This window comes from Talaromyces marneffei, chromosome 5 (genome assembly GCF_009556855.1).
Source record: "Talaromyces marneffei chromosome 5, complete sequence".
In the NCBI taxonomy this organism is placed as follows: domain Eukaryota; kingdom Fungi; phylum Ascomycota; class Eurotiomycetes; order Eurotiales; family Trichocomaceae; genus Talaromyces; species Talaromyces marneffei.
The window spans coordinates 641,289-664,596 of NC_072352.1; the positions used below are offsets into that span (position 1 = coordinate 641,289).

General features: G+C 47.7%; 8 protein-coding genes across 8 annotated transcripts; 6 read left to right on the forward strand and 2 right to left on the reverse strand.

Annotated features, from left to right (window-relative positions):
- Positions 1-9: 9 nt before the first annotated feature.
- EYB26_006551 (uncharacterized protein) lies at positions 10-3,646 on the reverse strand (the record flags this gene model as incomplete). Its single annotated transcript, XM_054265827.1, has 4 exons — positions 10-633; positions 686-2,786; positions 2,838-3,280; positions 3,335-3,646. The coding sequence occupies 4 exons, from the start codon at positions 3,644-3,646 to the stop codon at positions 10-12; spliced, it is 3,480 nt and encodes a 1,159-aa protein (XP_054121802.1).
- Positions 3,647-4,321: 675 nt separating this feature from the next.
- Positions 4,322-5,256, forward strand: EYB26_006552 (uncharacterized protein; the record flags this gene model as incomplete). The annotated part of the gene is made up of 2 exons (XM_054265828.1): positions 4,322-4,381; positions 4,432-5,256. 2 exons carry the CDS (start codon positions 4,322-4,324, stop codon positions 5,254-5,256), a joined length of 885 nt encoding a protein of 294 aa, XP_054121803.1.
- Positions 5,257-5,565: 309 nt separating this feature from the next.
- Positions 5,566-6,418, forward strand: EYB26_006553 (uncharacterized protein; the record flags this gene model as incomplete). Its single annotated transcript, XM_054265829.1, has 3 exons — positions 5,566-5,674; positions 5,725-5,995; positions 6,052-6,418. The coding sequence occupies 3 exons, from the start codon at positions 5,566-5,568 to the stop codon at positions 6,416-6,418; spliced, it is 747 nt and encodes a 248-aa protein (XP_054121804.1).
- Positions 6,419-7,437: 1,019 nt separating this feature from the next.
- EYB26_006554 (uncharacterized protein) lies at positions 7,438-11,654 on the forward strand (the record flags this gene model as incomplete). The annotated part of the gene is made up of 9 exons (XM_054265830.1): positions 7,438-7,440; positions 7,509-7,748; positions 7,812-7,857; positions 7,908-8,390; positions 8,455-10,152; positions 10,206-10,297; positions 10,349-10,596; positions 10,645-11,195; positions 11,251-11,654. 9 exons carry the CDS (start codon positions 7,438-7,440, stop codon positions 11,652-11,654), a joined length of 3,765 nt encoding a protein of 1,254 aa, XP_054121805.1.
- A 1,516-nt stretch (positions 11,655-13,170) lies between these two features.
- Positions 13,171-13,836, forward strand: EYB26_006555 (uncharacterized protein; the record flags this gene model as incomplete). The annotated part of the gene is made up of 2 exons (XM_054265831.1): positions 13,171-13,635; positions 13,705-13,836. 2 exons carry the CDS (start codon positions 13,171-13,173, stop codon positions 13,834-13,836), a joined length of 597 nt encoding a protein of 198 aa, XP_054121806.1.
- Positions 13,837-14,455: 619 nt separating this feature from the next.
- On the forward strand, positions 14,456-16,294 carry EYB26_006556 (uncharacterized protein; the record flags this gene model as incomplete). Its single annotated transcript, XM_054265832.1, has 4 exons — positions 14,456-14,534; positions 14,607-14,653; positions 14,761-14,847; positions 14,903-16,294. 4 exons carry the CDS (start codon positions 14,456-14,458, stop codon positions 16,292-16,294), a joined length of 1,605 nt encoding a protein of 534 aa, XP_054121807.1.
- An 845-nt stretch (positions 16,295-17,139) lies between these two features.
- Positions 17,140-18,564, forward strand: EYB26_006557 (uncharacterized protein; the record flags this gene model as incomplete). The annotated part of the gene is made up of 4 exons (XM_054265833.1): positions 17,140-17,302; positions 17,405-17,477; positions 17,548-17,831; positions 17,906-18,564. The coding sequence occupies 4 exons, from the start codon at positions 17,140-17,142 to the stop codon at positions 18,562-18,564; spliced, it is 1,179 nt and encodes a 392-aa protein (XP_054121808.1).
- Positions 18,565-19,162: 598 nt separating this feature from the next.
- On the reverse strand, positions 19,163-21,414 carry EYB26_006558 (uncharacterized protein; the record flags this gene model as incomplete). Its single annotated transcript, XM_054265834.1, has 4 exons — positions 19,163-19,167; positions 19,221-19,232; positions 19,293-19,517; positions 19,569-21,414. The coding sequence occupies 4 exons, from the start codon at positions 21,412-21,414 to the stop codon at positions 19,163-19,165; spliced, it is 2,088 nt and encodes a 695-aa protein (XP_054121809.1).
- Positions 21,415-23,308: the final 1,894 nt, after the last annotated feature.

The following is a 23,308-nucleotide window of genomic DNA, read 5'->3' on the forward strand; positions in this document are numbered from 1 at the left end:
ATCCAGCAATTACGTCCTCTCTATACCTCCTCGCATAGTCCTGTCCGGTCGTTGGGTTGCTCCATTTTGTAGTTGTTGGTGTCGTTGTTTCTGCGGTGAGATTTTTGTTGAAGAAGCAAGACCAGCTTCTCGATCAATTCCAGCGGGGGAATTAGGTGCCATGCAGATATACTCTCCATCTCCACCTTGAGCGCCCACAGTGACCCAGACGTATTTTCCTACTCCACTGGATGGACGTTCCTGTGGACCCTCCCAGAAGATCTCTGTTGGTTGCGCACTGGCGCCCGTTGTGGTGGCAGGTGTGGGTGGTCGACCTCCAAGACGGCCATAATAAACCCAGGTGCTAAGAACTTCTTTGACGAATTTCATCTTGCGCACGAACCCATTGGCCTGGAGGACGTCGCGTAATCGGTCATCAGCGAGATTTTCGGTCGTGTCGTTGGCTACGGCCAGGAATGTAGCTGCTTCGTCGGAAGCAACAGCGCGAGTATCAAAGCCAGACGGATGCATTTTGCCTTTGGCAGCTAAGTATCGTGCTGCAGATGGGGAGAGATGGTAAAAGTCGACCCATGGGGACGAGGCTCTGCTTTTGCCATGTGAAATCACAAGTTTGGTGTGGTCGGGGAAGTTGAACTGCTCAATTTAGTAAGTTACATTAAGACACTGCTTTGTTAGAATTGCTCACCTGAAAAGCGCCGTCACCAAATCCCCAGACGCCAACATTTCCCAACCGCTGGTAGAATTTGATGCAGACATCTGAATCTTTTGACGAGCTTAGATCGTCATTGAGGTTATCCGCTCCATGTCGTCCCAAAGATCCAATCATGTACTTGCCGAATTGGTCGACCAATTTCACTCTCTTCACCTTTTCTGCCTCTGACTTGGCTTGGTCGGGTCCAACGTCAGTCCTGACCCTAATCCCCATAGCCCCGTTTCCGCTACTGGAGGCCTTGACCTCAAAGACCTCTGGTCGTACAAGAATACGTTTCATGCCACGAACATCTGCAGACCTTTGCTCTATATTCTCGTAGAACTCCACGGGCTTTCCAGTCCGTGGTACCAACTGATCGACCTCCGGGTAGGGATATTGATCTCGATTTTCCAGACATCGAGACTTGCGTCGAATATGCTTCTCTCCGTCTCGTAAAATAACCCCACTCGCAGCTTGGCCATGCTCTCCTTTGAAAACACAACCTACAGTGCCATCGTCAAGTATATACCCAATGCCATATCGATTTGTATAATCAACCCATTTGATGACGTATGAATGGGGACGACGTTTGGATTGAGACCGGTATGTTCGCGACGCAAGCAGCGTCATATTCTGCAGCATGAGCTTGATGTCCACGACGACGTCTTCAGGAGAAGATCGAGGTATCAATTCGAATTTCTCACTCGGATGTATAAGCGAACTAACGCCAAGCGTTGACCGAGGTTTGTTGGAAGACGTGCTAGATTTGCTGGAGTTTCGTGCATGGCTTTGCGCGGTATCTGCAGGTAGTGGCCTTGAGGTCTTGAATCGCTGTTGTTGTTCCACTGGACTTTCTGACCGGTTCTCCGGTTGTACCGAGCCTGGAGCCCGCATATGTCTCGATCTAGACGGTTTGGCAACAATCTCATCGTTCAAGGGAGTAGCCGACCGTACTTCGTCCTGACTGAAAGGTCCTAGAGGAGGTCTATCCATAGCTGCCTCATACTGGCGACGCGATTGCGACCGCGTTTTACCCATACCAAGATTGTCGGGGACGCTGTCAGATTTGGGCATCGGGGGTGCAACAAGCCTGTCGAGATCTCGAATTGACGCCGAATATGACGCGGCAACCCCTCGGGGAATCCTTACAGGCTTTTGAGCCAAGCCTTTGGGAGGAGATTCAGGTGGTAAATCACGAGATCCAGACGGGTTCCGCGTCATATGCGTGGTCGTTGTAGCTGTAGTTGGCGGAGCTCGCATTGTGGCAGCATTTCGACTGGAGGTGCGAAGAGGCAGTGCTTGTTGACGAAGTGTGGCCGCATGACTCTTCGGTTGCGCATCCAACCGCCGCGATTGCGCTGCAGCCAGGGCTGCTTGCGTTCGTGCGAGAGAAGCTGAATTCATCTTTTCCGGTGAGTCTAATGGGGCTGATCGCTCATTGCTATCATCCGAGCTGTTAGAATCACTAAAGTCGGTCACGGATGGGACGGCATTATCGGGAACACTCCAATCACCGTCAGACCAGGCCGGATATTTATAAACCAGGTCTGGCGGTAGGGGAATAACAGGCGAAAGGCCCTTGTCTGTTTCTGCGGATGTTTCTGAAAAGACGGTTTTGGATGAACCTTTGCCCGCGCATTTACGAGGGTTTCCATCTCGTCTGAACCCAACACCGCATTCACTATAAAACGCCTCTCTGCAAAATGCGTATCGTTCTCGAGGATCCTTAATCTGTGCCGCTTTGCTTCGGTATTTGCTTTCGTGATCCAAGCTATAACCCTGTATCATTCGATCTCCTTGCGGTTCCTCCATCTTCAACCAGACCGGTTTCATCTGTTTGCACGAGGGATCGAGAGAACGAGGAATGCAGCCGGGATACATGTTGAAAAACTCGTGGTCGACAATATCATCTGCCGAAGGTCGTTTATCTTCATCCAAGTTCAAGCAAGAGCTGACAAGGGTCTTGGCCTCTATCGGAATATCATTCGCGCATTCGTTGTCTTTTGGCCAGACGTAATTTAAGTTCTTGACCTTTTTGTATATCTCTTCTTGAGTTTTGGATTGGAATGGCGGAAAGCCTGCAAGCATGGCGAAACTATTTCACGTTAGTATCCTCTGAAATTAGCTTGTTATGGGCATTCAATACCAGATCACACCCAAGGACCAAATGTCCACTTTTTGATTGTGTCCTCCTTTACTTCTATCAATAACCTCTGGCGCAATATAATTCGGAGTGCCGCATAGCGTTTGTCGCCGCTTTGCCTCCTTTTCCGACAATATCATGGCTGCCAGTCCAAAATCACCAACTTTGATGTCCATATTGCGATCCAAAAATAGATTTCCCATCTTGAGATCACGATGCGCCACGTTTCGCTTATGTAGGTATTTCACGGCGCCGCAAAGCTGTATCATGAATCGTCGCACTTCAGGCAATGTCAAAGACTTTCGTTTTCGAACCATATCCATCACAGAGCCGTTAGGACACAAGTCAAGGACAACGTATGTACAGTCAAAAAAAGCGAATGCGCGGTGAAAGCGGACGATGTTCGGATGTCGCAATTTAGAGTGAATCTCGAGTTCAGTTCGAAACTAATACCGGTTTGTCAGTTTCGTCTCATTTCTGAACTGCAGACATCAGCACACCTTCTCTGCCATTTTCTTTTGTGTCATCTCCGACCGAACAACTTTCAGCGCAAACACCCGGCCATTGCGCGCAAGCTTTCCTTCATAACAGACCGCAAAACCTCCCTTCCCGAGGAACAACCCCGTGGAATATTCCTCGCCATCTTCCCCAGGCTCCCTCACAATCGAAGGTGGTGGCGGCGCATGGATTTTAGAAGGAGCGGCCTTTGCGGCCGCAGCAGCCGGAGGGGCGTGACGATCCACCTTTTTATGCGCTGCAGACGGTTTGTTCTGCAGAGGAAGATTCGTTGAGCGAGGGGAAAGCGCTTCCATATCAAACTTAATAAAACGATACAGCGAGTCTGTCGATTGAAGGGCGACTGTCCATAGGTTGCCGGGTCATGGATCGAAGGTATCTCGAAGAGCTTCGTAATTGAGAAAGCTTTGGGTAAAGTGCGGTCGTCAATAGAAGCTCGAATTTCGACGCGGGTCGTTCGATACTGTGGTGGTACTGTTTGCAATTGCCTCCTGACTACGTTCGATATTGATGATCCGACGTTTCAGATGGTATGTTGCGGTCCGTGGCTAAGTGACGGACGGACCCAAGGTAGGATCAGCGGCTCAGGGGAAGATTAAGATTGCTTGGGACCATTTAAAAAAAATGGACCACTAGCTTGTTGGAAGTTGTGGAGGAATAAGTACTCTGTAATATGCAGATATCGTCGAAGCGAAACCGTAACTCGAATTCATACATTGGAGGCGGAGTATCTTGAAAGCGGAGGGCACAAGAGCAAGGCTCTCGCACTAACCAAGTGTGGTGGCTGGCGTATCTGTTTTAGGAAATCCATAAACACTAACCGGCAGCGGAAGATTGTTTGTCCGCTGGCCCATCTCCTAAGGCAACAACAGCCCACAGTCTTGGCAACTTCTTAACTGATCCCACTACACTCCGTCATAGTCTGAATATCTTCACCTTTACGGAGAGCAATATAATTGTCATATACTACGATGTCGCTCACTCTAAAACTATCGTCTCTTGTTATCCGTACTCTCTCAAAACCAATTGCGGTACGTCTATCATCTACTATTCCATAGCCTCAATCACTAATGACCTCCAGAATAGTATCAAAGCTCAGGCCCGCGAACATGAACGATTCCGACGACTATGTGTCTCCATGGCACAGACGATACATCGCATCGATATGCGCCTGAAGATAGGTCTTCTACGAGATACTGCAGCAATTGAGGAAAGAGCCGCGAAAGAAGCAGCTGAGGCAGCAGCACGGAGACACAGATCAAAAGTTCCAACAGCAAAAACGGAGGCCGAAATTCAAGCGGAGAAACAGGCAACTGAGGAGGCAAAGAAAAAAGCAATCGAAGAAGTGAAGTCAAAACCGCTGCCGCGGATACGACCGTTATCCGAATCCAAAGCGATCGATTCTGGTGCGACTTTCATCAGTGAGACATTCCTCTTTTTGGTGGCTGGTGGTTTGATCGTTTTCGAGTCATGGCGCTCGAGACGCAAGGAATCAAGCCGTCGATCCGATGTTCAGGATCGATTGGTCGAGTTGGAAGAATCAGAGAAAGCTGCTCGAAGGGCATTGGGTATACTTGAGAAAGAACTTCTGGAACTCAAAGCTCAACAGGGGAAACTCTCCACAAAACATATGAAACGCATTCTTCCCCAAGAAGTTTGGGAGGACGATACACCAGAAGTTTCGCCCAAGAGTCAAGAAGACCAAGGCTGGCTGTCTCGGGTTTGGTCATATTTCCCCTCTTCCACCAGCACTACTCCGGCTCCATCAACTCCAGTTGCATCGACAACACCCGCACCGAAAAAAGAAGAACTGACCTCAACGTCAGCTACCACAGAGCCACCACATTCTATAATACCTACCCTGTTGAAACCCGGGCATTCAGCCCCATCGCCAAAGGAGTCGTAATTGCTTTCTTCTGTCCTCAAATATTGCGAAGACATCTACCTTATGATACCCTTGCATTTTGATTTATCGATTCATTCTGCATAATCATTGTTTATAGACTTTTATTCGGAGTGTTGTTTATAAGTTGTGGTCGAGGCGAGAGTCACTGTATATATTAGGGTTTCGGGTGTTCTTGCCGTTTTGGTCATGTGTATCATCTCCTCTCGCTCCTTCCACTCCTCTCTATCTCATCTCATTTCTTCTCGCCCGTGTACAACTATACTTTCCAATTTCATCGTTGCCATTCAAGACCGAAAGTGATTAAGTTTAATGGCTCACACTCTTCAAATCGTCACATCTGTCTTCCTTCGATGTCGTCCCATCTGGAGTGTGCTCTCTCCCATCTTGGAGTCAGGCGACGCCAACATCACAGTTGGAGGTGTGTCTCCCTATTGTTAATTGAGGCGACCTCAATTTAATGAACTCAAGGTTCGCGTGACGATACCTATGATATGGCAACCTATGTCCTCGCCGTAGGCCCTTTGCTGGATGCCGTGCTACACACATTAGTTCTCACTCCTTCGGCCATTGAAGAAGCCACCAGACAAGCCACCCTAACTCGTATCGAAGAGTTCACCTCAGCACACGGAAATGGTTCTAGATATCGTCATTTAGCCATCGTTTTATTGAACTCGGATACTGCATTCCAAAAAGCAGACAGTCGCTGCACAATAGACGCATTTGTGGCTTTACAGGCTCTGTAAGCGTTCAGCATGGCCGTCCTCGCCACAACTGTATCATTAATGAACTTATTAGTCTTTTCGACTCCCCTTCGGCCATGGACTTGCCGATCATCATGCTAGCCGAACCCGATGAACTGTTAACATCGCTCAAAGAGCATTACTTTGCTATTCAGAGAATCATCAACCAGCCCCGCGACATAAGTTTTATATCAATGTCAAACTCTACACTATATTTACTTGAGCAGATTGTAGCTCGAGGGTCTGATCAGCTTGCCTGTCAACCAAATGTGAACATTCTGAGTGATCTATTTCCATCGCTCCGTGCTCTGAGTGCTGCATCAAGGACTGTAGAGGGGCGTCATCTGATTGCAGAGTATCTCGACGATCAACTTGCGAAACATATAGTTTCGATTTGGAATGAGGATAGGATTTGTGGTTGAGTTGAATATCTCCATCTGGACTTTAGACCTACAGAGCAAAGAGAGCAACATTTGAAGAGAATATATATATATATTGTACAGTAGCCGCGCACGTGCACTACATTACCATCAGGACCTGAGGCATATTCTACCTAGTTTCAAGATACGCATATTGACTTTGACCAAAAAAATGTATACCTTTCTATTAATAGAAGAAGATACCGGAGTAAGAAGGAAGTATTCTAGAACAGTGCCCAATCAGGCAGCTCAAAAGTGAAAAAGTGAAAGCCAGGGTAATGACGTCGCGGGTCTTGGCATCAGGTACTTGGACATCAACCAAGTCTTCCAGGCTATAATCTGCATGATTTACATAATTTTTGTCATACTAACAGAACCAATATACGGCAGTTAGTCTGCCACAGACATACTTATAATTGTGAAACCTATTTCATCCTACCTCGTCTTGAAGCCATTGAATGTTACAAAGAAGACATCCTAGAAGAGAATGGGATGACGCGTTGTCGGTAAACCGGCAGATGTGGCACTAACTAAGTGTGGCGCAGCGTACGAGTCTTGTGCGAAGACTGGCCAGAAGCGTCCCCCGCTATTTGCTATGATTGGCTGGTTGCTTCCCACTGAGGACCCAGGCTCCACTTGCTGCGGCGGGAGATAGAGACAATGACAGACAGACCTGACAAGGCAGCCCCAATACACTTACTCGCTCGTCAGTGCACATTCCATTCCTGTATGGCCTCGACTACTCTCAACTATCTTCGTTTTGCACATTGTCTCTCTTCTTTTTGAGTTACGTTGTGTTCATTGTCGCCCGTTCACGTATCAATTTACATTTACTCCATTGATTAGAGCGGCGGGTCATATCATTCTAGCCGCCGCCTACCTAGGGGACAACAATTAACCTTTGCCTGTCGCTCCGTTTATCTTCCCCCTCACTCCCAGCACAACCCCCCCAGATTACCTACAGGTGCGAAACTGATACATCAGAACTGGTTGCGGTTTGGCACAACTCAGTGATTTGAAAAATGGTATGTCATTGCGCGGTTGAATAATTTCTGTGCTATGCCAAGTGCTGACTTGTTGCTCTCAATCTTAGGGTCAATCGCGACGTCCTGCCGGTGGTGAGAAGCGTAGTCGCGGCTTTGGCCGGTCCAAGGGCGATGCCGACGTGGGCGACGGTCGAAAAACCAGAGGAAAACCACAGGTCAAGAAGGCTGCGTTTGAGAGTACGAAGAAGAAGGAGATTGGTGTCTCAGATCTTACACTGTTGAGCAAAGTGTCCAACGAGGCTATCAACGACAATCTCAAGTTACGTTTTGAGAACAGGGAGATTTATGTGCGTGTTCCATTATGTGCTGTGTGTATACAGATCTGTACTAATTTTATTTTCCATCTACAGACATATATTGGTCATGTCTTGGTCTCTGTCAACCCGTTTCGAGATTGTACGTTTCTTCGCGCTCCCAGTTGCCGTACTCGACTAACACCATTGTAGTGGGTATATATACCGACCAAGTCCTCGACTCCTATCGTGGCAAGAACCGACTCGAAGTGCCCCCGCACGTATTCGCCGTCGCCGAATCTGCATACTATAATATGAAGGCTTACAAAGATAACCAATGTGTGATAATCTCAGGAGAGTCTGGAGCCGGAAAGACAGAAGCCGCCAAACGGCTAATGCAATACATCGCAAGTGTGTCGGGTGGTTCTGATTCATCTATTCAGCAAACCAAGGAAATGGTTCTGGCAACAAACCCTCTTCTAGAATCGTTCGGTAATGCAAAGACATTGCGAAACAACAACTCGTCGCGATTCGGTAAATATCTCGAGTTAGAGTTCAATGCTCAGGGCGAACCAATTGGAGCCAATATCACGAATTACCTTTTGGAAAAGACGAGGGTGGTCGGTCAGATTACGAATGAACGAAACTTTCACATTTTCTATCAGCTCACCAAGGCTGCGCCCCAGGAGTATCGAGGTGAGTTGATACGATGACCCAACTTTGTTCGGTTGACTTGGCACTAAACGCAGCTATATCACAGATAACTTCGGAATCCAACAGCCTCAGTCGTATCTTTACACGAGTCGCTCGAAATGCTTTGATGTGCAGGGTATTGATGATGCCTCCGATTTCGCAGAGGTTCTTGAGGCCATGCGAATCATCGGGCTGACACAGAGTGAAAAAGATAATATTTTCCGCATGCTTGCTGCCATCTTATGGTTGGGTAATGTGCAATTCACGGAAGACGACGAATCCCACGCATCAATTACCGATCAATCTATTGTCGATTTCGTGGCATACCTTCTTGAAGTTGATTCTGCGCAGGTCAACAAGGCTCTTACGATTCGTGTCGTTGAGACTGCTCGCGGCGGTCGACGAGGCTCGATATATGAGGTTCCATTAAATAGAGTGCAAGCTAACGCTGTGCGAGACGCCTTGGCAATGGCTATCTATTTCAACTTGTTCGACTGGATCGTCGATAGGCTGAATCAGTCATTAAAGGCAAAACAAGCCGTGACAAACTCGATCGGTATTCTTGATATTTATGGATTTGAGATCTTCGAAAAGAACTCGTTCGAGCAATTGTGCATCAACTACGTGAATGAAAAGCTACAGCAAATCTTTATCCAGCTGACGTTGAAAGCCGAGCAGGAGGAATATGCGCGAGAACAAATTCAATGGACGCCGATCAAGTACTTCGATAATAAGGTCGTCTGTTCCTTGATTGAGGACAAGCGACCCCCTGGTGTTTTTGCGGCGCTTAACGACGCTTGTGCAACGGCACACGCAGATTCATCGGCAGCTGACCAAACTTTTGTCGGACGTCTCAATTTCCTTGGCCAGAACCCTAACTTCGAGAATCGACAGGGACAGTTCATCATCAAGCACTATGCTGGTGATGTCAGCTACTCGGTGGAAGGAATGACCGATAAGAACAAGGATCAGTTGCTCAAGGATTTGCTCAATTTGGTTGGATCCTCAAGCAACGACTTTGTACATGTTTTGTTCCCGAACCAAGTGAACCAAGACGACAAGCGACGGCCACCTACCGCTGGTGACAAAATCAAAGCTTCTGCAAACGACCTCGTCACTACACTGATGCGATGCCAACCTTCGTACATTCGAACCATCAAACCTAATGAGAACAAATCGCCCACTGAGTATAACGTTGCGAACGTGCTCCACCAGATCAAGTATCTTGGTCTGCAAGAGAACGTTCGTATTCGACGAGCGGGTTTTGCATATCGTCAGACATTTGACAAGTTCCTTGAGCGATTCTATCTGTTGTCTAAGCACACTTCGTACGCTGGTGACTACACATGGACGGGAGATGCGGAGTCTGGTGCCAGGCAGATTCTAAAGGACACGGGCATTCCACCTGAAGAATATCAAATGGGTGTGACAAAAGCGTTTATTAAGACCCCCGAGACATTGTTTGCTCTTGAACATATGAGAGACCGTTACTGGCACAACATGGCCATTCGTATCCAACGGGCATGGCGCAACTACCTGCGTTATCGTATCGAATGCGCGATCAGAATCCAACGTTTCTGGCGTCGGGTGACTGGTGGCTTGGAGTTTATTAAAGTGCGAGACCAAGGTCACAAATTGTTGCAGGGTAGGAAAGAACGTCGTCGTATGAGTTTGCTTGGCTCTCGACGATTTATGGGAGATTATATTGGCGTTGGAAACAGTGGTGGTCCTGGTGAAATCATCCGGAGTAGCGCCGGCGTCAATGGTAAGAAGATTTCCCTCATCCTTGGTGATTATCTGAGCTAACTAGTAGTATAGCTTCCGACAAAATCCTCTTTTCATCGCGCTGCGAGCTTCTGGTGGCCAAATTTGGCCGTTCCAGTAAACCCATGCCTCGTATCCTCGTTATGGTGAGTTTCTTCAATGTCTATCCAAATAATCCCGAGATACTAACGACTTAGACTTCTCGCAATATCCATATCATCGTTCAAGCGATCGTCAACAATCAACTTTCCATTTCATCGGAGCGAACGATTTCCCTTGGAGCTATAAAATATATTAGCACTACGAATTTGAAGGACGACTGGTTCTCGATAGTTGTTGGCTCACAAGAACCCGATCCGCTCCTTAATTGTGTCTTCAAGACTGAATTCTTCACCCATCTGAATACCACTCTCAGGGGACAGCTGACCTTGAAGATTGGGGAGACGTAAGTCGGCTAATGTCTTTATGAATCTCATGCGCTAATTGGTTTCAGAATTGAATATAATAAGAAGCCCGGAAAACTGGCCACCGTCAAAGCTGTTAAAGACCCTGCTGTTCCTCGCGACGATGTTTACAAGAGTGGCAGCATTCATACAGGACCTGGCGAACCTCCTAACTCCGTCTCCAAACCTACACCACGACCCAAGCCTGTTGCTGCGCGACCAGTTACCAAGGGTAAGCTTTTACGTCCTGGCGGTCCCAATGGGGGTCCTTCCAAGCTCAGTAGCAATCGGCCCAACGGTACTTCTCGGCGACCTGTACCGACACCTCAAGCTCTTCCTACAGCGACTCCACAGCCAGCAGCAGTCCAGCCTCGTATCGTGCCCCAACCGGTTGCAAACGTTGCGGCTTCGCATAACCGTACACCGTCCCAGGCTTCTGTCCGCGCTCCTCCACCACCACCTCCGGCGCCTCCCGCAGCGGCTCCAGCAGCTCCCAAGAAACCTTCCGCCAAGGTGTTGTACGATTTCTCTAGTGACCGGCCCAACGAGCTTACCATCCATGCGGGAGAAATTATCCAGATAGTTTCCAAGGAAGGAAATGGTACGTCACATCTTCATTTTTGCTATTTTTCTGAGCAATGACTTATATTGAACAGGTTGGTGGCTATGCATGAACACAACCACATCAGCCCAAGGCTGGACACCAGAAGCCTACCTTGAAGAAATCGCAGTCGCAGCGGTCAAACCCGCTCCCCCTCCACCTCCCCCAGTCGCACCAAAAGCCGCTCCTAACGGCAATGCCGTTGCAGCCGCAAAAGCCAAACCGGCGCCTCCAGCACCCCCAGCAAAGAGACCTATCGCCGCCGGACGCAAGCCTCTTGCGCCGCCTACTCGCGACAGTGCTGTTAGCATCAATTCACAGGATTCCTCTGGAGGTGCTAGTGGTCGCGCGACGCCCAATAGTAGCTCTAATGCTAGTTTGGCGGGCGGTTTAGCCGAAATTTTGAGACAGCGACAAAGCGCTATGCGTCCTTCGAATGAGGAAGAGGATGACTGGTGAATGACTTGAGATTTATCTACCGTCTCAAAGTTCCGTTGATTTTAGTACAAAACTTCTCTTGGTTATATGGTTTTGGACAATATGCGAGCGGTATATTCGCATGGTCAGTTCTAAAATTTGTCCCTCTTTCTATTCTTTCTGCTTTCTCCTTTCTCCTTTCTCCATTTCAGTGTTGTCATGTTTGCCTTTTTTTTAGAGCTTATGCATGAATGGTTTTTTTGATTGATCCGGTCCAACTTCAGTGGCATGCATATACCTTGATTTTCATTTCTTGCTTGTTTTTGTTTGAGAATGAGCATGTATGTATTTCTCTGTTTGATGTGAGTGTAATACAAAAGAATTATATGTCACATCGCTGCAAATTAGATCCTAGGCTTTTAGCACGCATGCCGTGGCTGCATTCGTCGAAGCCGACTGCAACTGTTGCGTCAACCCTTCACTCGCTCCAGCACTAACTCCATCCACATTCGTAACTGTATCAGTCCAAGTAACGCTTCCGCAATTGGCAAAGGAGACTTGCGCATCGTTGAGAGACTTGCGTATTACGAAAGCCCTGGCCAGGTACCGGCAACATTGCAGACATCTGATATGAACGAGTCAAAAGATTCTTCCAAGTACCTCACTGACCGGCGCAGAGAGTGAATACCAGCTAATCCCTCCTACCGTTCTTCAATATAGAATGAGTGTCATAGATATAAGTCTGATATCTTCTAGGCCTTTTTCATTCTAGGTGTGCTACGGAGTATGCTGACTTAGGGTTAATCTCATCACCTGACAGCGTGCCCTTCACTAGAAAAGTGACATAATGTGGAACGCCACGCAACCCAGTTCCCCTACAAAGCCTTCCAAGGTTACAAAAACTCCCCCACTAAGTGGGTATCATTTTTGGTCTAGTGGTATATTTGTTCCTCTGTACGTAGTAACCATCTTATGATATAGGCAAGCTGGCGTTTGCAAGTCGAACGACGTGTCTTAATAAGATCTTGGAGTATTTCTTCCAAGTGCTAATTGTAGAATATACAGTCATCTAGTAACACTCGCATGATATTCATGGTTGGAAGAGTGTCAAACCAGTACCTAGATAACTGGGAAATTAAGCTGTAATGCAAACCAAACAAACCTATCCAGAGTGGATATATGGGGGGTCAAATTCTCATACGTACTAGGTTTATTTTTACACTAGCTGTATTGGAGGCGACCGGTATAAGCAGCATTATTGGGCATCATATTCAGATCGATACGATCGTCACGATCAGATCTCTCACCATCATCCACTAAGCTCATAAGTGAACCAATGAAAATAAGATCTTGGAGCATTACGTTATGTGTAAATAGATTGGCTTTACACCCTGGCTGTGCTGGCGGACCCTGACCCTGACCCCTCCATCTTCGTCCCCTCTTTTTGGTCTGTTTATCTACCTCCTCTTCCTCATTCACCACACTTCTTCCCTCGCCATTTCTTGTATACCTACGAAACCTTTTATCTACTCCAAAACGCAATCTACTACACCTCACAATGTCTTCTGGAGATTTCTTCGGCCAGGGCCGCGATCAGAACAACGACCGTAATGGTCAGGGCCAGGGTCAGGGCCGTCAAGACTACGGCGACCAGCAATTCCGAGGCAATTATGGCGCTGGTGCCCCCGACTTCTCAAGCATCGTCGGCCACGCCGAAAACCAGGGCGGCAACAACTCATCCTTCTTCAGCGAAGCAGCCAACTTCCTCCAACAACAACATGGCAACATCTCCAACAACCAGGACGTTGATCAGCAACACATGGTGAACTCACACGAGAAGTTCTACGGTAACGGTAATAGCGAAGGTCCTGCTAGCTCTAACGATCTCGGTGCTGGTGCAGCCATGCAGGCCTTGAAGGCTTTCACAAGTGGTGGTTCTGGTGGTGGACAGAACCAGTTGATTGGACTGGCGATGGCAGAGGCTGGGAAGTTGTTTGACCAGCAGAATGCGAATGGCAACGCAGTAAGTAATATCGTTCTTTAAGCCCCGGAATTGCCAGGTGACGAGGTTTGCTGATGTGTCTTATTTCAGAGCGGCGACAAGCAGTCTGCTATCAACTCGGCTGCTGAGATGGCTTTGAAGATGTACTTGCAGGGACAGGGTGGTCTTGGTGGCACCGGTGGACCTGCTGGCTTGCTAGGCTTGGCTAGCAAGTTCCTTTAAGCAGTGATGTGTATAGTTATGATATAACAATGAACATTATATCTGATTGACTCACGAGACGGAAGAATGCTAAACGCGTGTCCTGGAAGATATGCCCTGAAGGTATGCCCCGAAGGTTTGCTGCCGTACTCAGTCAGAGAGAACCAGCATCTGCCACTGTATAATACGATCAACCGGAGAGAATGAGTGAAACCATGCCTAGTCCTTCTTCACACAAAATAATAAAAGCATTAGAAAAACATCAAGTGGTGAGGGTGAGTACTAGTTTCGGAACGGAATAACCGAGGCGGCGGACGGCAAACCGTTAAGATTGCGTCAGTTCATGTCGGTACTAAGAGGGGCCGACGAAGAATGCTCGGCAACTGCCATAATGAGAGACAGAGGCAACAAGGAACATCAATACTACTTCACCTTTATCGCTTCACGCCCTCGCTCCTCCCTGTTGATGTCAATTTCTCTTCATTTTTGCGTGCAACTTGACTCCTTAAGATAAACAGTTGAGTTTAACTACATCGGACCGTCTGGAAATTCAAGTCCGATGCGCGACTTCCCGGCCAAACCTTTGTTTCAGTCGACGTGAAATCGCGCCTTTACGGCGCCAAAACGCTCTCTATCAGCAATGGCTCTCTCAAAGTCAAACAGGATTATTATCCTGTTGGTCATCGATACCGCCTTTTTCCTTCTTGAATTGATCGTCGGTATGTTTGTTTTCTATGAGCTCTCACAATGAGATTGTTTTAGTCAATTAACACAGGGTGGCTATTCGATAGGTTACGCCGTGCATTCGCTTGCCCTTGTTGCCGATTCGTTTCATATGGTACGCCTTCCATCATCGATGCAGCTTGTTACGATTGATAGCCCAGCAGCCGTGTCGACACTGGACTATCGGTTCACGGAGATGATTGCTAACTCACCAGCTTACAGCTTAATGATGTCCTCTCTCTGATCGTCGGATTATGGGCCGTCAAGGTCGCAAACCAAGAGTCCGACTCCAAGACATACACCTATGGCGTAAGTCATCAACCGACTGGTCGAATTATTCGACATCAACTGACATCAATTATAGTGGCAACGTGCGGAAACCTTAGGAGCGCTCGTGAACGGTGTCTTCTTAGTGGCGCTTTGCATGTCGATTTTCCTCGAAGCGATCCAACGACTCGTCGAACCGCAAGAAGTGAAGAATCCAAAGCTGGTTATGATTGTCGGCTGCTTTGGTCTGCTTTCCAACATACTCGGCCTGGTGCTTTTCCATGACCACTCGCATGGTCATGGGCCAGAAGCAGAGGAACACGAACATGCACACGGCGAGGAAGGAGACTTGCATGCCGCGGAGGAGGGCCATATTCATGAACATACCACACACAAGGTGGCCGACGAAAGAGAAACCGCTGCCAGTATTATGCCTCAGAACGTGATTGGTGTCCGGCGTACTGATACTGAAGATGTCGGAGAACGGCCTCAAATTATAGACAATGAAAATCTCCCGTCATCGCCCTCCCAGCCAAATGCAGCTAAGGGACGCACGCATAAAAGACGCACATCTCGTGGCTCGCGAGGCTTGGCTAACCTAGACGCTATCTACGTATATCCAGGCGACCGATACCAAACCATAATCAATGCCGGCCAACTTGACAGTGCATCTACAACAGATTCGGAAGATAGCGGTACCGCGTCTCCGGTAACCGAGCGTACACAGCTACTTGGAAATCAAGATCGCGCACCACGCTATGTCGATGGTGACAGCGTTGCAGCATCCAAGACGGCCAAGGACGACACGCATCGAACTCATAACCACGCCAAGCCAAAGACAGGAAAGAAATCCCATGGTGGACATTCGCATGGAGATCTCAACATGCGTGGAGTGTTTCTACATGTTATGGGTGACGCACTGGGCAACATTGGCGTCATCGCGTCTGCATTAATCATCTGGCTGACCTCATACTCTTGGCGATTCTACGTTGACCCGGGTATTTCGCTCGTCATTACAGTGATCATCCTCTGTTCCGCAATTCCGCTCTGCAAAGCCGCCTCTAGAATTCTGCTACAGGCTGTGCCCGCCGGAATGAGCATTGACCATATCCAAGAAGACATCAACAGCATCCGGGGTGTTGTGAGTTCGCACCATCTGCACGTATGGCAGTTGAGCGACACCAAGCTTGTTGCATCGATCCATATCCAAGTGGGCAGCGAAATCAAGGACGAGTGGTCAGATAGCTACATGAAGATTGCAAAGGAGATTCGACGCTGTCTACATGCTTATGGCATTCATTCGTCCACAATTCAACCCGAGTTTGCGCCTGGCACAGATGTCGAGAGTCATCAGGATGGCGGTTCACCGTCCCATGCCACTGATAATACACAAACTCCCAGCCGTGCTAGCAGTTTCCGGGATGATAACGCCTGTCTCTTGGAATGTGGTGATGAGTGTCCTCGCGGACAATGCTGTCCCAAGAAGTGAACCAAAACCTTTTCCGAGATTTGGATGCTAACCTCTATCATCAACACCCTTACTTATTCATACCCTACCATGGTCATCCCATCCATACCATACAAAATATCTGTAATAATCACCGGAGTCCGGATTTTATCAATCCTCCCAACCACCGCTTCCACACTACACGCTTTTTTCCTTTCTCGCTGCGAAAGCACAGTCCTCCCTATCCCCCTTGCTTTAATTTCAATCTCGGCTGCGCTTTGGTGTATTCTATTTTATTTTCTTGCGTTCGGGCATGGATGGATGGTACTGGTTACGAACGGTCTTCAAGGTTGTTCGATACGGCGTTCTTTTTTTTTTTTTGTTTTTGTTTTGGGGGGCTTTATATCAATTGTATTCTTGAAATTATGCGTATCAAATCAAAATTCAAATCATACTTTCAATCTAAGTCCGACAACGTAGGATATGTTGAACAAATTATACAAATGAAGCCAGGTTCGTAATCAACTTACCTAGGTACCTGTGGGTAGATAGTAGTTACATCCAGATTGAGGATTCATTCATACGGCTGTCATATCGGTCTGGACTGGAGAATATGCAATGATCGACTAAGACATCGCGCTATGTCACGTCTAACTGACAGCTTCAGCAACCAATCGCCATTCATTTACCCACTCGGTTCGTGGGGTCATACATACCACCATACCTGCACGAACTAGTATACCCACTACGAGTAGTAGCACTGTAACTACCGTCGACGAAGTCCTGTCATAAATCCCACCCCATCCCCGCCTCGACACTTCCTGTTCCGAATTTCATTCATCTTTTCTTTTTGTTATATATATACACTCAATTGCAACAGAGGCAAAATGGGTACGATAGGCATCTTCCACGGCAAACACCTCCTTATCCTGAGCTTCGCAAACTGGCCTGATGTATGGCTCGACAATATTCGACGCCGATTTCCGCGCTTGGAGATTACATGTTTGCAGATTGATACTAGCAAACCTATTGAAGAGAGCGTTCCAAGTGGTATGCACTCACTCTCCCCGTACACATATACACATTTCAATGAATTGAGATAATTTCATTTTTACGTATGCATTGGTGCTGAGATTATAACTATGCCCATAGACCTCCTCAAAAGAGCAACAGTAATCGCTATAAGCACCCAGCGCCATCTACCTTTGCCAGAGAGTGTACCAAAGTACTCACTTCCAACCCTAACTGATGTATATGAGGGGGAAAAAAAACACTAACATAAAAGGGGAAAAAAGCATAAAGTTAATCCACACCTTCTCCGCCGGCGCAGACGGTCTCATCAACGAGCCCTACATCACCGACACCGATCTCCCACTAACAACAAGCTCGGGAATCCACGGTCCACCCATCTCCGAATGGGTGTTACTCAATTGGTTGGTGAACTCGAAACATTATAATAGCTTGTATGAAGGCCAGAAGAGGCATGAATGGATAAGTAGGAAGTATGCATCGGTGAGGCAGAGTGATCATGCAGGAAAGAAGGTTGCTATATTGGGGTATGGTAGTATTGGACGGCAGAGTTGGTCCCCCCCCCCCCCCCTTTTTTTTTTCCCTCTTTATTCTTTCAATCCTCCTCCTAAACTTTTTGGGTAGTTGGAAGAATAGCAACCGCCCTCGGCGCAAAGGTCTACGCCTACACGGCCTCAGCGAAACCAACGCCTGAATCGCGTAGAGATAAGGGATACATTGTCCCTGGAACGGGTGACCCAGACGGCAGTCTACCAGTTGCATGGCACCACGGCACCACAAAAGCCGAACTGCGCCAGTTCTTGCGAGACACAAAACCAGATCATGTGGTGATTTCATTGCCGCTTACCGCTGCTACGTACCGTCTTTTTGATGCCGGGGAATTTGAGGTTTGGTCTGATGCTTTATCCTCTTCTTCTACCCCATCCTCATTAACAACGGCGGAAGAGGAGGATGGGGAGGGAGAGGGAGAGGAAAGGAAATTCCCGCCCCGAAAAGGCTTCCTAACGAATATTTCCCGCGGCAAAATCGTGAATACAGATGCACTTATCACAGCGCTCGAAAAGGGTCAGATTCGTGGCGCGGCGCTGGACGTTACTGATCCCGAGCCTTTACCTGCTGACCATCCGCTGTGGGATGCGGAAAATGTGCAGATCAGTCCACATATAAGCTGGTCGGGGCAGGAGTACTTTGTGCGTGCTCTGGAGGTTTTGCAACTTAATCTAGAGCGGTTGGAGACTGGTGGAAAATTGGTTAATTTGTTTCACAGACGGAGGGGGTATTAGTCTTTTACTTATATCCTTATATACATATACGTAGATAGATAGAAATAGAAGGCATACTCATTATATGTACTACCACGCCCAGGTATCGACTATGTACTATCAAAATTCCAAGAGAATCAAAAGACACAATGCTCATGAGACAAGTATTAGGCTGGCAGAGGTGACAGGAAACAAAAAAAAAAAAAAAGAAAAAGAAAAAGAAAAAGAAAACAATCCTCCAAACTATGATTTTTTTGCAGATCAAACGCCAAGAGTAGAAAACAATGATGATTATGTTGCCGTGCAGTATATATTGCAGAATGCGGTTGAAGGAATGAATAAGAGAAACTCCTGTATGCTTGGAATCAAATCTTGAAAAGTTTTTTTTGGCTCATCAGTTTGATAGAAACGGAAAAGAAAAGCAGGCGGAACCGACGGCATGTAGATTTATGTTCGTGGTTTATTATCGTATTCACAGCACGCTCGTACGAAAACGCATGAAAATGAGACGTTATCCAGGCGCGAGGCCTAGTGTATATGATGTTGTATGTAGTCGAAGTGGCATGGATTGAAATTCGTGTCAGAATGAGACGTTTGTCATAAAAGCTAGAGATCAACTCTATGCTGTGTTGATGTCAAGAGCCCGGCTCTTCAAAATAGGCCGAATAACTTCTTACTGTGTTTTTCTTCTACAATACAATACGGTTAGTACGTACACCATGAAAAGAACATCAACAGTAGAAACTCACTTTTCTCATCTGAAGACCGTCTTTCGCTTTTCTTTTTTGATTTGGCCGCTGAAATAGGATTGGCTCCCTCCGAAGCGGCCTGAATAGCTGCCAGTCTATGTTTCGCCCTATCCTCTCCCTGGTCCGCTGCTTTCACGTACCAGACATTAGCCTCGAGCGGGTCGCGTCGGCATCCTATTCCACTCTCTGTAAAAAACCCAATCGTGTATTGAGCTTTGGCGAGTCCTGCATTTCTCGTTAGCATCAAGCCCAAATTTCAACCATGGGGTTTCTCACCTTGTTCGGCAGCACGCCGAGCCCACTCGTACGCTTCCATCTCATCTCTTTCGAGAATAGGCTCCGCGCCGAGCAAATACCACGCGCACAACGCCATCTGAGCCTGTGGGTGATCAAGCTGAGCAGCCGCGGTGTAGAAATGGATACTTAACGCCGGATCGTGAGGACAGCCCAACTGTCCATGCTCGTATGCTTCTCCCATGCGGAAGTTGGCATCTCTATTGCCAAGATCGGCTGATTTGGTATATAATTGAGCAGCATACGACTCATCCTTGAAGATATCTTGGCCATACCCGGTCTCATGCAACACTCCCAACTCGTAAGGAGCCGCGTTGTACTGCATATCGGCCGTATCGGCAGCCCGCTTCAGCCATTTAAGGCCTTCTCGTTCACGTTTTCCTAAGCCAAGGTCGCTGGCTAGACAAGCCCGGGCAAGTCGAAGCATAGCGCCAGGATGATTCTTCGTGGCAGCTGTTCTGTAGAAATTCGCAGCTTTGGGTCCGTCTGTTCTGCAACCCCAACCAAATTCGTTACACAAACCTGCCCGGTATGACGCTTCGGCGTGACCATGCTTGCTGGCCGCCACAAAAAGCGGCAGTGCCCGATCATAGTCTTCTTTACCTTTGTTGAAGAGACCAGACGAAAAACCATCCCCGAGGTAGTACTGTGCAAATGGGTAACTGCGATCTGCAAGCCTCTGTAAAATTGCCTTTGCTTCGAGTAGCAACCGGGATTTTGTAACGTCCGGCGCATCTTTCTGTTTGTCCGCCGAAACTGGTGTAACACCATCTTCATCCGCGTACAATTCCTGAATGGCACTGATCATGAAAACAGCAAACTCATATTGAACGGCCGGATCGTTCGTTTTCTTCACATTCGCAAGGTACATCTCAAAAGTTTGCTTGTGACTCAACAACGAGACGTTATTCCCTAGCAGCATTCTCAAGTGTTCATTATCCTTGGCAGCTGGTGATGGCACCTGCTGTGGATATGGCGTGTTCAGCAATTCTACATAGGTTGATTTCGGACGAGAATCTGGCGAGTGGCCGGAGACATTGCGACCATGCGGCGAACGAGTGCGAAGATCGGATGTGGAGGAATATGCGGATAATGGGCGCGGAGCCCCGAAAGCTCCCAGTCTTGGAGACAGTAGTTGGTTGGGTTGCGGAAGATTGTCTGGAGAGGACGAGCCAGAATGTCGTCCGGTGGCAGAGTCACGGAGAGGTCGATGGTGATATTGAAGAGGTTGATAGTCCATTTGTTGTGAACTCGATAAACTGGCTTCTGACGAGTTTGAGTTGAGATAGGCTTTTGATCCAGCTCCTTGTTGATCGGCAAATGCTCGTTTCGACCCGTCATCTTTATCATTGCTACCGACTAACGACCACGAACTAGTGCTAGCGGAAGTATGGCGATCGGCTATCGTCTGCACAGATGTTGCTGGCACAGAATCGACACGAGGTGGAAAGGCAGACCTCGATGTCGAGACCGCTGCTTCGACGGGTTCCGAAAGGTCTATTGTCGAAAATCGCATGTCCAGGTCATCGTTGGAGCCTTCAATCACAGCGCTATAGGCCTGGGGATCAAACGCGGAGCCATCGATATGCACGGGCGACTGAGGAGAACGCTGAAAATGTGCTTCATGGTTGATGTTCAGAGCAGACACCGGGGCAAGTTTCTTGCGGATTCCATGGGTTGTAGATTGTTCCGTGGCATTCTCATGACCGGGGATAGCTGGAGGATCGTATGATGGTGGCTCTGGTGGAGGCGATGCTCGCAGGTATACCGGCGGAGGAGGGGATATCGAAAGAGGGCGGATGAAGGCGTCGGCGACCGGGCTAGCCATTACGGCTCAATTTTCTTCTCCGGAAGGAGTCAACTGAGATAGCAGGTCAATGCCGGATAGTGACCCCTTGTTGCTAGATTTTGGACTTGATGTGCTTGACACGGTATGTAGGTAGTAAGGTCAAAAAGCTGCAACGAATGACGCAATCGAAATTGACACCGTATTTTTTTTATTGGCGAGTGTACTTGACAAGACAAGCGATCGATTGAACGAAGGTTGGTTGAATAATGTACAATTAGCTCAACGTCGACAGGGTAGAGAAACGGCTCGGGTTCGTTGGAAGTCACGGTGGACCCTGTAATCGTCGCAATATGTCAGTGGATTGATCCGTGTTCATGCCCAGCAGATTTTGTCGGGAAAAACAGAAAATTGAAATTAATAAAATCGAGAAAGAAAAATCGAATCCACCGAATGTAGAAGTACATTGTGCTCACCGACACTGGCGCAGGTAGTGCTTGCTGAGGGGAGCGGGTTGCATTCAAGCACGGGGAGGTCTCACTTTTTGTACAGATCTCTTTTTTAGGCGCATACACTGACAGACAGAGGTTTTCAGAAGCGAATGAAAAAATATTTACTCTGCTTTTGCTAACAATCAACCACTAAACGAGGGAAGGGTGATGTGTCGAGGGAGTAATTGTGGTTGTAAAGGCAAGAAGAAGGAGGAGGAGGTGGTGGTGGTGGACGAGAGAGAGCATAAGAGGAAGGTTGCGGGCTGGCTGACTGACGGAAACGGAAGGGAAGGACCTAACGCAGACCAGCGCTTATATTAAATGGTATTTAACTAAGTCATTTATTATGAAATGAATAACTAACTAACTAGTTATGTTGAACTTTAGTTTTAACCATCACAAGGCTGTGCTTGTTGTTGCCTTGTCATCGAGCTATGCTGAGTTCAGTTCTAACTTGACAATGTACCCCGGCTCAGTTAACTTTCAGTCCTACTAACTACTTAGGCATAGAGTAGTTATGAACTATGAACCTCAAATTACGAAAGCGGCCTACTTCACCGGTGGTGTCTAACTTTATTTGATCTGAGCTATCATACAAAGTGCCTATTCTGCGGAATGCGATTAATCCTGCATGCATGTACGGCGTACATACAGAAAATGATAATTGCAATCCGATGTGAGGATATGGTGGCAGACTGTCCAATTGGCGGGGCTTACGACATGTTTCAATCATTTGGCATTCTCGAAGTTGGTCGTAAATGTAATCTGAGCTATGTACTACGTACTGTATAGTATGCCTAGCAAACTAGCACTAATATTTGCGGGCCTCACAAGATGGCTCGTTTATTTCCTTTTTCTTGCATGCGGCAGACGAACTTGTGGGTTCTCCAGAATCCACCTGAGCTTTACTGAAACTTGGTCGGTGGGATCCGAGTCACTGGTGAATCGCCGTTCCGTGGAACAATAACCATGTAGTAAGTTGATTAACTACTACGTACAGACATCTGTGTCATTAAGCTATAACTAGTTACGATTGCGTAAAAGAGCTGACAAGAATAAGGAAGGGAAGAGACATTCAGGGGCTCTTCCTTTCGAGTCTTGAGTCTCGACACTCACCTCTCGAACAGCGGAAATATGGATATACATTTGGTGGAGCCCTCGCGGCTCCAGCTTCCAGGGTCATCGACGATGAACATCCATGGATTCGGCTCGTTGGGATAACGAAAGTGTCAATGGCATTTGACATGACACTCTACGCATTGTCGCACAGCCGAATGTATGAAATAATTATTCCGACAACGACCGCCCTCATGGCGCATGGAAGTTGAAAGTGTAACCAGCACTTCCTCCGTAGGACGTACGTACTACGAGTAGATGTTGCGCATAGGACTAGGACGGTCCTGTCAGGTGGGGCAACCCAAGTCGAACTGCTTTTTCCGTTTCCT